Source organism: Pseudochaenichthys georgianus, chromosome 13 (assembly GCF_902827115.2).
Source record: "Pseudochaenichthys georgianus chromosome 13, fPseGeo1.2, whole genome shotgun sequence".
NCBI classification, from domain to species: Eukaryota; Metazoa; Chordata; class Actinopteri; order Perciformes; family Channichthyidae; genus Pseudochaenichthys; species Pseudochaenichthys georgianus.
This window is the reverse complement of record NC_047515.1, coordinates 28,045,072-28,059,059: the sequence shown is the minus strand read 5'-3', so window position 1 is coordinate 28,059,059 and position 13,988 is coordinate 28,045,072. Positions and strand designations below refer to the sequence as shown.

At 43.2% G+C, this 13,988-nt stretch overlaps 1 protein-coding gene across 2 annotated transcripts in view; it reads left to right on the top strand.

Annotated features, from left to right (window-relative positions):
• The window catches only part of LOC117457106 (lissencephaly-1 homolog A), a 46,840-nt gene that overhangs the window by 29,774 nt on the left and 3,078 nt on the right, over window positions 1-13,988 (top strand). For both annotated transcript variants that reach the window (XM_034096983.2, XM_034096984.2), the window contains exons 4-10: window positions 3,173-3,247; window positions 3,514-3,720; window positions 9,800-9,968; window positions 11,440-11,542; window positions 11,635-11,863; window positions 13,563-13,664; window positions 13,783-13,939. In XM_034096983.2, the coding sequence (XP_033952874.1) occupies window positions 3,173-3,247; window positions 3,514-3,720; window positions 9,800-9,968; window positions 11,440-11,542; window positions 11,635-11,863; window positions 13,563-13,664; window positions 13,783-13,939 (1,042 nt within the window). The remainder of the gene's footprint in view (window positions 1-3,172; window positions 3,248-3,513; window positions 3,721-9,799; window positions 9,969-11,439; window positions 11,543-11,634; window positions 11,864-13,562; window positions 13,665-13,782; window positions 13,940-13,988) is intronic.

The following is a 13,988-nucleotide window of genomic DNA, read 5'->3' as shown; positions in this document are numbered from 1 at the left end:
ACCTTTGTTTAGGGTGTTCACATTGAAACTAGATAGAAAGTGTGGAGATTGGAGACACATACATACTCATTGTAGTCATGTATTTTTTATTTTAGCATTGTATAAAGGCTTTCATTCATCTTAAGCATCTTAAGGACATGCCTAGTCAAGTTAAGGGTATGTCAAAAATGTTTTCATTGGCTGCTTTGTTCAACACAGATATCCCATTATCTTAAAATGTTGTAAATTATTCATACAATTTAGATTCTGTTGCTGATATAACTGTGAACACCCTCAGTCACAATTTAAAGATGGTAGTCCACACTTAAACCTCGTGTTTCCTATGTTTTTTTTTTTTTTTTTTAAAGGACTTTAATTCAGAGCCAAACAATAAGGCAGCTGTGGGAATTTTTTATATTTTAACAAATTGTGCTCCTTAAATTGTATTCCTGTGCTCCCAAGGTTTCAGGTGCTCATTGGATATATCACCTCGTACTCCAGTTGGAAATGCTATCACTGATTCCTCTCAACCCCTTTTCATCTAAGAGTCTCTTCTTCTCTGCCTCTCTATAGCACCACCTTTTTCACCTTGTGTCCACGTGACACCCCACCCCCTGCTCCTCTGTCTTTATCCGTTCTTCTTCCAGACGTTTTCTCTGTGGAAGCCGGCTGAATAATAGATGAATGGCACGGAGGGAAAGGTGCACCCTGTTGGGTATCAGCCCTCAGCCACACACCTTGGCAGCACCATGCTAAACATCAACCAAGTTATTTTAGCTTTTTCCTTGAGGCCACATGATTTGCCATTGTTCAGGTCCATTTAGATTGTCTTTAGAGGGAATGTAATCTTCTTTATCTTTGCCCTGGTTGGCTATTTGATTATCAATTTAAGGTTAATGCTAATGTGCACATTGGGAAAGATAAATGGGAGTCATACTGCTTAAGTTTTTTTACTGGCTCTATAAAATAAACCACACACACACACACACACACACACACACACACACACACACACACACACACACACACACACACAGTCAACAGACTGGCAGGCTGCAGTCTGGCACTTCATATGTGTGTGTCCGTCTTTGTGTGTTGGGCAGAGTTTCCAGGCAGATGGCAGATTAGATGATGGCAGGCTTTTCCAAACGGGTTTCTTTCTCTGCCTCTGTTTTGTTTCTCCTTCATTTCACTGCAGTGCCTCTTGTCTTTGTCCCTCCATGCACCTCATGTTAGTCTGAGGACTCGCCCCTTGTCATTGAGAAGTGTTAAATATAAGCATCGGTGGTGCGTGCAGCTCCCCACACCTCCAGGACTTCTTTTGTTTCCAGTCGCGGCTTGAGGAGCTAGCTGTGAAATTGGAGCGCAACACTAATTTTCTCCCTCACTGACACTCGTGGCTCTCTGTCAATGCGGGTACTTGATGCCTTGAAAGTCAGTAACAGCCTCAAGGCAGTGTTGTACACAGTGGCACCATAACGCTTGGTCTATATGGGTATAGAATATATCTTTACTTTCTTTTGTTATTGGTTGCCTGTATATCATATATGTGATATATGAACACTAACAATTCAATCGGAAATCAAGAATAAACGATAACAAAAATAAAAGTCTGAACACACTGCTGCTTCTGTAACGAAATAATTTCCCAAATTGGGATCGATAAAGTATATATCCATCTATCTAAAAGCTCATTTGAGTACTTGGGTTGAATTTCGAGCCAACACACAAATCCTTAACAGAAAATGAATTGGTAAGAGTTTTAACCAATTATTCAATGTTTAAAAATATCAATGCCGAACAAACTATTGTACAAAGCAACTAAAAGCCGCGTTCACACTGCGGTACTTTTCCCACAAAGGTTAATGCGAACTTAGTTCATGATCGCGTTCACACCAAAAAGAGCCGGTACTAAAAGTAGTTCATGCGAACCTTTTTACCCCCTCGAAAGTCCCTGCGAGAGAGCAGGGACTTTCGAGCGGCTCTTTTTTTGAGAAAGGAGCTATATTCCTGATTGGCTGGGCGGATTGCAAACCACGCCCCGTAAAACTCCCAAAAAGTTTTGTGAAGCCGCCATTTTATTATCCTTGCATTAGCATTATTAGCATTAGCCCAGCGCAGAAACGCAGAGAGACTAACTTATGGCAACACAAAATAAAACATGGGAGCGGTGGAGATGAGGAGGTGTCGGCGTTCTGGCGATTTACTCGGAAGGCTTCAGTAGAAGCTGCTGGGAGTCCCAACAGCTTCTACTGAAGCCAGTCCCCAACTCCGGGGACTTCCGGCCGGGGACTTCCGGCCGGGGACTTCCGGCCGGGGACTTTGGGCGGCAGTATACGCCGTGAAGTGATTTGCGGCCTGCCAGTAAACCCAAAGCAGAAGAAGAAGTGACGTCAGCGGCTTCATTTGCCTAATCCACCCCCAGGGACTTTTTCTGGTGTGAACGCGATCTGTACTTAGTTCATGCGAACTAAAGAGTTTGCATGAACTAAGTTCGCATGAACCTTTGTGAGAAAAGTACCGCAGTGTGAACGCGGCTAAGGTGACTTTTACACCAAAGGCTCTGGGAAAAGAGTGGAAGGGCATTTGTCACAATGTTTACTTTTTTGACAGAACAAAGGACTGGAAAACTAATGAAGTAAACAATCAGCAGATAAACTGATAATGAAAACATCAGAAGTGTGCAGTTATATTTGTAGTGCCAGTTATTAAATGCCACCACATTGTTTTGTGTCTTGGCAGTAACAAACAGCCAGTGTATGCCATCCATTGGGTCTGTTATGTAAAAGCTAGTGGCCAGCATGTGGTGTTCGCTTGCCGGTGGAATCAGGGGGGTCTGCCACAAGTTAACCTCCACGCTGCCTCCTGTACCGGGTGTGTGGCTGTAAGCGGCCTAAGCTTTTCTTGTCTGCTGGAGATTAGCCTGTATGATTAGGACTAGGGTGTGTGTTTGTGTGTGTAGTATGTATGTGTTGTACAGTAGGTTGGTGGTGTCTGCCAGTCAGTGTTGGACTGTGAGGGGCGTGTAAATAATTCCCTGTTGTTTCTTACTACAGCCAAAGACCTCAGCATGCCACCCCAGATGGCCCCTCTCCCACAGGCCTCCCCGATAATGCTGAGCCCACCACTTTGATTAGCTTTCTTTGAATGTTAGCCTGATATCCTTTTTATTTCTGTTTCCCCCCCTCCACAGAACGAGGAATTGGATAAGAAGTACGCCGGCCTTTTGGAAAAGAAATGGACCTCAGTCATCAGATTACAAAAGAAGGTTTGTGGGTGTTTTCTCCTCAAAGAATGCTCCTGGGGACTGTAGTCTTGTGAATGCTTCATGACATTACTGATGTTCAAATCAAAAGAAAGTCTAATCAATAATCCAACTGTTAAACACTTAGATTAAAATACAGACTTCAGCAAACTCTTAAAACATCTTCTTCTATGTATATCCTCCCTGTTGATATTACCTCCATATGTATGTATTTATGTCTTAACGTTCTGCCTCCACACTGTTAACTCGTGCCTTTACTCTCCCGGCAGGTGATGGAGCTTGAATCCAAACTGAATGAGGCGAAGGAGGAGATCACCCTCGGTGGGCCCATAACTATGAAGCGTGACCCCAAAGAGTGGATCCCACGCCCGCCAGAGAGATACGCGTTGAGTGGCCACCGCAGTCCCGTCACCCGTGTCATCTTCCACCCAGTCTTCAGTGTCATGGTGTCTGCTTCTGAGGACGCAACAATAAAGGTCAGTGCTGCAGTGCGGCGGGATCGATGTGTTGAAGGGCTTGCCTTCAAATAAGGCTTTGGAGCAAGTATGCTTAACTTTGACCACGAAACATTTCGGTTTTGTCCTTTTCTGTGCAGCATTGAAAACGTTTTGGACATCTGGGTTTTAAGGATATTGTTCACTTAGGATATGTAATTGTTCAAGCATTATATGTAAAGTTGTTATGTAGTTATAGTTAGCATAGCAACATTTAGCTCTATGGTAAACAGATCAAAGTTGAGTTTGATAAGGTTTTCATATTTTGCTTAAGGCTCATTTTTAATTCATTATGTCAGCTGATGCAATACAAATGGTCAGACTGCAGTATTTAAGTCAAACTTCATGTGTTGCTGAGTTTAGGTAATTCATTAAGACAAATGTTAAAGTATAAATGTTGATGAGAAGTCTCCTCTGAAACATCTGGTCATCTTGTTTGAGTTCCCTGCTGATGGAGGTATCGACTGGTTTTCAAAACTGTTAGCAGGCACACTGACTTCCATGTATTTCTCTCAGTTTCTCTTCATCTTCCTCTTTAACAGACAAGTGAACATATTCTGTGAAAGCCCATAGATCTCATCTCCCTTTCTTTCATCTCTTACCAAAGTAAAACAACCTTTTAATTGTTCTACCTGTGCTGCACTTTCTCAGGTTGTAAAATAAATTCAGCTGTGCGATTGAATATCCATTTGCTATACTTCCAACTGAACTATACACACAAATCTGACCGCATGTTGTCACATGACACTTTCAGAATGTACTGTAGTCACACAAGACAACCTGTTGTACAGATTGTTGTTACTGTTAACAACCATAACATCCTGTTTGACAAAATAACCTTGTTTTATAATTAGAGCCGAGACTCGATTAAAAAAAGTAATCTAATTAATTCGAGGCTTTGTAATTAATTAATCGAAATTAATCGCATTTTTAATCAAATATACATATTTGACCTGAGAACAGTGAGAAGCAATTTTCACATGGATTTTACTCCAAGTGGTCTACAGTCCAAGTGCATGATATTAAGGATTTTGGGAGATGGCCCTGTGGGCCATCTAAGCTAATTTACAGATGGCCCTGAGCCCAATAGAGATTGCCCTGAAAAATGCACGTGGACGAAATGGCACGAAGGGTTTGGGGGGCCTCCGTCCCCCTAGAACATTTTGATTTTTGCAGGTCTTAGATGCTGTCTGGTGCATTCTCTAGACTGAATTATAAGATGAACCACCACAATATTATATTGTACAATTTCAATTGTATTCTTCATTTCACTTGTTTGTTTGTTCTTGTTTGCGTTTGCTCGCTTGCATGCCCTGCATAGCTTTAAGAAATACTTAAGTTGTTGGTCAAAACACTTTCCATCTGATGAAGGCAAATGCCTTCCCAGATGGAAAAAAGTACACATTACATTCAGTTATAACTGCCAAAACAAACATTATTTACACTATTATGGCCCCTGTTAAAAATGTGTGTAATGTTAACTACTGTAAGTTGGTCGAACGAATGCCTCCTCATCCGGAAGCTGACCGAGCAGACCCGAGCAGCAGTCGAGAGGAGCCGAGCGCATCCGCGAAGCACACGTCAGAGTTCCCGTTAGCCGGCAAATCTAAATATCTTCGGTCGAAATAATTTCCCTTTAGAGCAATACCGCTTCAGTTGCGCCACTTATGTGACAGACAAGAAGAGGATGTGACAGACAAGAATAGTCAACTCTAATGTCTAACACTTAATGTGGAGAAAGAGATGTCCTGTATGGGTTGATTGTGCGTTGATCTGTTGGTAATGCCTCGGGGTTCCGGTGGGCATGTAAACAAATGCATAATGCGGCGCTATACTTTGTGGCCTCATCCAGTTGCATAGCGACACTTATTGTGAGCTGCATGATACTGGCATAATAGATTGCCCGATCGGGCAACCAGCAGGTGAGGCTTCATTGCCCGAGCTAAATACTAGATGGCCCCGGGCCATCGGGCAGTCCTTAATGTCGAGCGCGTGCAATCCAGTGAGCCAGGGAGTTGGTTATTTTCTATACTTATCCTGGCCCTGAAACCAGTCATCTGGTTGAGTGTGGGTTGGGTCAGGGTGTGGTTCCTTGCACTCGGAGTCGGGCTAACGTCCACGCTAGCTGCTACATGCTTTGCATTTAGGTGATACTTTAGGCTTGATGTGCTGCGGTGATATGCAAATTCTTTTTTGCATAATTTGCACACAACCGTGCTCTTGTCGACGCTTCCATCCGTCCGTTTTTTAAAACAAAATTTCCCATCCACGGGGCCGACCAAAGCGGTCTCATCAGCTTGTTCGTTCATGTTTGACTCTTGTTCACCGTGGTTTGTTGTTGTTTGAAGTCCCATGCTGAAGTCATGAACGTTAGTTGGTGCTCCAGTATAATCGGTACGCCTGAAACTCATCCAGTGAGAAACGTTCCGCTATGCAAAAATAAGTGCGATTAAAATGCGTTAATTTTTTTGTTATTAATTAATCTTAATTAACGCCTTAAAGTCCCGGCCCTATTTATAATATAACCTAATATTGTCTGAGAGTATTACACTATACAATGTATAGATTGTTTTCAGGAACTATCTCCACAGACCATTATTCAGTGCATGACGCCTTCGAGCGACACAAGCCCAGCGTACACAGGTCGCACAGCTGTGGCTCTGTATGGGGCAATATTTGAGAATGCTAATGCCTTCATTGAAGATGTTTTTAATCTGAAGATGGCGTGCACAGTATGGTCACTAAGACAACAAGTCTGTCTGTTTTTGTGCTTCCTCTGTTCATCTTTGAACATAGACCAACAGTGTGTAATTTGGTGCCAGGTCGGTGGCATCTCTTGCACACAGTCGTCTTCTCTCTCTCTCTTTAACGCTGCACCTCTCTTCCTCCTTCATCATTTATGCCTCGCTCTGGAGCTTTACCGCCACTGCTGTAGCTCCTAGACACGCCCTGATACCATGTGTATTTTCTCTCTATGTATCCCTAGATCCCTATATAAACTCTATAGTCTGTCCCTAGGCTGTTTCTGCAGCTCTCCCATGCCTCACTGCACAATGCCAATACTCTGTAGAGCTGTTTGTTCTGTATATTTTATTCATGAGACAATGAGAGACACATGTACATCTCCTCGGCTACACCCACCCTGCAGGGATCTTCTCTCAGTTTTGGCATCATCTTCCTTTTCCAACCCCACCCCCCCTCCCTCCCCCTGCAACCCTGCCTCCCAACATCCTGCCTGATTTATCTTCCACTTAAAGCCTCAGCTGCCCCACCATGGCTACCCTTCGTCAGTGCCATCTATCCCGCAGGATCCTGGGCTCAAATAAAAAAATAATTCCTGCTTCCTCGCACCTCTCTCCCTGGCTGCCTCGTTTCTCTGTGGCCTGGCCTGACTGTCCTACTTCTCTGCTCCCGAGCAGCTCTGTTCGATTTTTAAGGAGCGAACCTTGTGCTCGTCAGTCTGTCGTTGGCTGAGAGGCTCATCGGCTCTCCATCTCCGTGCCTGTGAGGCTGCCTCGCCTGATAATCAGACTGAACTGCCATTTTGTTTCATTGAATTCATTCAGCCTGACATTGTGCTCCTTTTAGACTTTTTTCTTGTCCTAGAGCAGTGAACTTGAGGAAGTAGTTTGACATTTGGCAAAACACTTATTGGCTTTGTTGTCGTTAGTTCAATGAGAACATTGATATCGGCAGCTGGATAGCATAACGGCCAAGAAAGAGTTTGATTTGTTGTTCCTGTATGCTGAAAACAACCAGCTCAGCCACTATTTGATGTAGCTCATGATCGTAGAGTAGCTACCTTGCTAGTACGCTTTGCAGAAAGATAAGGTTTACTTTCTCGATCCCTGAACAAACATACGATGCAGGTCAGAGGTCTGGAACAAGGCTAAAGACTGCCTGTCTTTTACCTTATTTATGTAAGGTCTCAAGTGTCGCACGTTTTTGTTTTCCAGAGTCAAACCATTATTTGGTTTAACCCTTTCTTGCTTATTCCTGTGTTTAAGTTGACCCTCGCTCTTTAAGCTACCGTTTGTTTCCAAAGCTCCCCCTTTTTGCCCTCGTCCTCTTTTCTCTGCTTACGTGGCAGAACTTTGCTTGGCAAGATGTTACCTTCAGTTCAGCTGGTATCACTTCCTAGTATGGAAATCAGCAGGTTGCTCACTCAAACATGTCAACCAGTGGATAGGTTAAGAGCTTGGGTGTCAGCTTCCTAACTGCTTACTTCACAAATGGAAAATCCAAAGGAAGTGTGTTTTTGTTTTAGCTTGAAAGACAAAGATCCAAGGCATTTTCTCTGAAAGAATGTAAACCATTAATAATCGTGAAATAGGGCTTCAATGATACCCTGGAGGAGTGCCAGTGACACAGTTACAGGTAGTTCATGGATTATTTGTGTTTTGGATGCTGCTGCTAAATACTGTTTAATGTGGGTAAACCTTCGCACGTCAACTGCATTGATGCTCCCCAGGATAACCCCCCTCTGCACTTTGTACCTCGCGGCCATCTGCACAGTCTGTAGCTTCCTTTGGGGGGGAGGCGGGGGAGAGGGTCTCCTGTCACCGTCTGCCCAAAATCCCCCACCCCAAGAGAGGAACCAAGGAGGGGTTATCCCTCAGTGACAAGCCGTCTGTCCGTTTGAGATCCCTAAACCTAAAGCTTTCTCAGGCTAGAAAAGGAGGCTTACTACTAAGGGTGTAACGGTTCACAAACATTTCGGTTCGGTACGTACCTCGGTTTTTAGGTCACGGTTCTGTACGTTTTCGGTACAGCAGAAAAGATTATCACAAAACATAAAATATTTGTTGTTTTTTTAAATTATTATTAAACTATGAATATTCACTCAAATAAATACAAAATATAATTAAATAAACATTAAGGTGCAGCATTTCGATGAACTGAAATAATCTGTATTTGAACTGTACTGTACTAGTACCTAAGCAGCCAGCTTGACATTAGGACTTGCTTGTCATTGTATTTTCATGTTGTTTAAAGAAAGATGAACTTGTCCACATTGCTTGCCGAAAGGGCAGATCTGCTGGCACTAGCAATGTCTCCTGCTGTGGAGAACACCCTCTCGCTAGGGACAGAGGTAGCAGATACAGCCAGGTAGCGCTTTGCTAACATGGCAACATAGGGATATTTGGCGTTTGTAATAGCTTTAGCTCGGTCTGAACCTTTTGCGAGTGGTGGAGGCTTAAATGCTAGTCGGAGTTGGGTTTGCACTTCAGTCTTTTTTCTTTTGGTACCGGTGATATTCACGTTCAGGTGATGCCTTTTCAAATGGGTGTGCAAGTTTGATGTATTGCCAGCCGTGAACAATGCCGACAAACAGCTTTGGTTCGGTCCACCTGTCTTTGTCCGTCATCCTTGTACGTAACTGCGAAACCAAAATGTTCCCAAACCGGAGACTTCAATGATGCTGGAGGATTTTCGAGCTCAACTTTATCTGCGTTCGCCATCTCGACAGTTCCTCAAATTACTGACTAAATTTGAACGCATCCCTCTGACCAGCTCTCATAGTATGCCTCTCGTCCAATGAAATGACTTGCTCTGACGCGTTGAACCCAATGTGTACCTGAGATTACTTCCAAGAAGTTGTTCACGTTCTCAATTTTTTACGTTTAACGTTAAATTCGTTCGGTACACATGTGTACCGAACCGAAAGGCCCGTACCGAATAATTTCGGTACGTGTCCCGTTAAACCCCTACTTACTACTACTCTGCATATTGTGTTCGTACTCCTGGCAGTGCCACACACGCCTAACTGTAACCCTAACCCTGTCTCATGCATTCCTGCCATTAACAACAGCAACACGTCACCCACTTTGTAACTCAATATTTAAATAGTGTGTGGTGTCTGCAAACTGATGCCTGTTTGTGTGTCTTTTATGGGATTGTAATATGACTTATCTGGACAGCTTGGAAAGGGATCCAGTTTGGAATAAACAACCCTTGTGTTTCTTCTTCATTATTTTAGCTCTGCCTGTTACTGAATGATCAATGTTATCTTACACATAGGTGTCTGTAAACCTGATGTATGATATGTTCACTTCTCCAGGTTTGGGACTACGAGACAGGAGACTTCGAACGCACACTGAAGGGCCACACGGATTCAGTGCAGGACATCTCTTTTGACCAGACCGGCAAACTGCTAGCCTCCTGCTCTGCAGACATGACTATCAAGCTGTGGGACTTCCAAGGCTTTGAGTGCATCAGGACCATGCATGGTAGGAAGATTCAAGGCTTTATTGTCATGTGCAAAGTAGCTACAGTGTAGATATGGCAATGAAAAACTTCACAGGCTCCTCCAAAAATTCAACATATATATATATAAAAAATAGATGAAACTGTTATTTTGTGGCGATTTTATTCCATGAGCAGGAATTTGCAGCTACGCATTACAGCTGCTACCATGTGTTGCTGTTTGTTACCTACTGTATGTCATTGCATCATAAATGTGGTGCAGATATCGCCCATTATCACATTTGATGCTGACGATGAGGCTGAATCTGCTCCCCTTGGATCCAGCTCTTCCTAAAATACATCATTTAAATTCTAAAAGAGATTGGTTCAAGTGTGATAATAAGCCTATTTTTTTATCCGTGAATCTACAACGCCAATGGTCATATCTTCACTGTCTTCTCCCAACACTCCCAATGTGCACACCCTAATTGCCAAGTATATGATGGCAGCAGTGTACATGTGCCCCCAGGCCCCTGCAGATTTTAAAGATTTTTTTCCTTGTTGAAATTGTGAGAAGACCCCCCACTAACCAGCCAGCCGTAGCCCAACAATATGAAGCTTTTTGTTCGCTAGAAGTGCCCATTAATGTCTGACTGTGAATCAGACATGAATGAATGGGAGTGAAATAAATAAGCCTACTTAGCGAACAGGCAGGAGGCACTCTGGTACATTCTTACACTTATGCTGGTGTAGTAAATCCTGCATTCTGTGGAAGTGAGCAACAGATTTCACCGTTTGCCAGTCTTTCTTTGTTGTGGAGCAGGGTGTGAGCTCCTGGCACACTCAGACAGACGAGCTGCGTTCACACTGCAGGAAGAAAATCTGATGCCGAGATCGCTTTCTATAGCATTCGTTTAAACTGATCTTTGTCTGTCTCCATTCACTTTAATTTATCAACCATCCCTCTTTTCTTTTACTTTTTTTTACATCTTTAAAATAAAATGAGGCTAACTGGTGAAGTAGATTAGTGCCGATTTGGGCAGCAGTTGAATTATCCTCTTCAGCACCAGATAGCACTTTTCTGTGTAGCTCCCATCCCTTGTTGTAGCCTGATGGCATGTGACACATACAGTTAGCTGGTCTTTTAGAGTACACTTACTGTTGTCTTCATCTGTTTAGCAGCTTAAATATGGCCCAGCGTCTAAGTAATTAGGCATCTCTTATTCTCAGTGGAACAAAGAAAGCCCCAGCAAATTGGCTGCCTCACTTGTCGTTTAATTGGCTAATTACGACCAAACCCATAGTTTTTGGCGCTGTTGGTGGCTAAAGACGTGGAAAATTGTCGTTGAATTTCAAGTGGGATTTCTCCACTTAAAGTAAAGAAGGACAGATGGGTGTTGCCATATGAAATGATGACATTTTGCAGTAGCTTTAAATGTTGAGTGGTTGCTCGCAAAGCTTTTGAATGGTTCTGGCTCTTACTCAGAACTTGTTTTTGTCTTTTCTGATTTCCAGGACATGACCACAATGTTTCGTCTGTAGCCATCATGCCCAATGGAGATCACATCGTTTCTGCCTCGAGGGACAAAACCATAAAAATGTGGGAGGTGGCAACTGGGTAAGAACCCTCTAAAACCACTGTTTTTTTAAAGGATGATGGTCTGTTCGATCAATCACTGACAACATGCTAATTATTTTACTGTTGCTCAGCTACTGTGTGAAGACCTTTACGGGCCACAGGGAGTGGGTCCGCATGGTGAGGCCCCACCAGGACGGCACCCTGATCGCCAGCTGCTCCAACGACCAGACGGTGCGTGTGTGGGCCGTGGCCTCCAAAGACTGCAAGGCCGAGCTGCGGGAGCACGAACATGTGGTGGAGTGCATCTCCTGGGCCCCCGAGAGCGCCCACCCCACCATCCAGGAGGCCACAGGCTCAGAGGTAAAAGGACCACCTCTTTCTGTTACTCTGAAACATCTGCACACCTTGAGGGTTTGGAGGAATCCTAGACCAGATCCCTTGATCTCTGCACATTTAAAATGGTTAGATAGCTAATCTATAAGTAAGGATGGATTGAGACGAGGCTTGTCGCAGTAACTGGCGTTTCACTATATTCAGGGAGATGAAGTGCATTATGTGCTTCCATTCTTTTAAATCATCTTTTTAAATAAATAAAACCTAGCTGGTTATTGTTCAAGTGCCTATGTTTATAAAAAAACACTCGATTGTAAAAATACTAAGCATCTTATCAATACTTGAGCAACATAGTTGGACACCAGAAACTACAATTATTAACTGTGAAGCGAGACCAGAAAAACAGCCAATACTCTCCGAGTGGCAATGATGAATATACATTATTTGTATATTGTCCCTTGTATCTGTAACACTGGATTCGTCACAAGTTTATTTAACGAGTGGAAAAATGTACACTGGAGAAATCAAGGAATTATAATTTCCAGAAGCTGGCCAACATGAAGCAATAACTTGCTTGTCAACGGATTGAGAAGTCAGGTCTTGTTCAAACGTCACACACAAAGAAGCGTGGTGACGGAGCTCATGGTCATACTAAAGTGACTGCATGCCAACAGGTCATCTGATGGTCATGTTCAGTGTTCACACAGCATTGAACACTGTTTCACACTCTCACATGACGCAGAGTGTTTCTTCTCTACATGCGTAGCCATGAAGAGTGTCATACGTCCCGCCTCAGACTGAACGGAGCAGCTTGAAATGAGTGTGTTTGCATAATCTGACTGTACATCAGTGCGGCCCAGAGGCAGCACTCCCTCCTCATGCCTTGTGATCTCAGGCCTGTCCCATTTTAGCCTTGTCACATTAGCACAATATTTGCCCTTGTATCAGTTGGCCCAGTATAAACTCTTCCGCTTATACAACAGCTGATTTCTGGTGTTTTGTTTATTGAAACATTCCCAAAACACCCACAGGTTTTCTCTTTGGTTTTGCTGCTTTTAATAAATGTAAAGCCACATGTTCATTACAAGACAAACAACAGTACATGGAGTATTTGGAATAAACTTGAGAGCACAAACACTAATGAAAATGTACATATGTAAAGGATGAATATAATACTTTGAAAAAGAAATACATGAAACATGGTGACTCAATTTCAACTCCAAACAAGGTTATGTTTGGTCAAAGAAGAAGAGATCTTGCTTAATGCATGTGATACCGGCCTAAGATGCAGAACATTTATTGATTACCAATTTCCACATTGCTTTATTTCTGCTTCATTCAAAAACTGCGCAAACCAAAGCTGAGAAACACAGCTCCACATTTTCTGCAGCTATTGCTTAGATACACCGGCCTCCCTATTTCCAGACAATGTCCACTGATGCAGTTAAAACCATCGGGCATGTAATGACGGTTAGTTCCAGTTTGCTTAGTGCAGCGTGCCAACATCTTTGTGTTCACACAGTACTTGGTGGTAAATGTTGCAGTGGATGCGTTTATTTAAGCGGATCTCTCTTCCCCCACTAGGAGTGGATTTTAAGTGTGCTTTATTTCTCTTTATTTTCAGGGACTGAGGATTTGATGAGATTACTCACATGTTTGACTGTACTACGTATACGTTTTTCACCATTATGGCTACTCAATGTGTTCCCTCTTTGTTCCTCCGCAGACCAAGAAGAGTGGAAAGCCAGGCCCCTTCCTGCTGTCTGGCTCCAGAGACAAAACAATCAAGATGTGGGACGTTAGCATCGGCATGTGCCTTATGACACTGGTGAGGACCACCTTATGCTATATCTGGTTAAAATGTCTACAGTGAAAATACTTAGCTTCAATAAGAAAGATGAAATAGTTGCTTGTGTCTTGAGCAGTACGTTTTCTTCTCTTCCCAGGTTGGCCATGATAACTGGGTGCGTGGTATCCTCTTCCACCCTGGAGGCAAGTTCATTGTGACCTGTGCAGACGATAAGACCTTAAGGATCTGGGACTACAAGAACAAGCGCTGCATGAAAACCCTGGGTGCCCACGAACACTTTGTTACCTCTCTGGGTAAGCATTACTAAAATAAACAATATGAGCTCCATCTTTGTTATTGTTG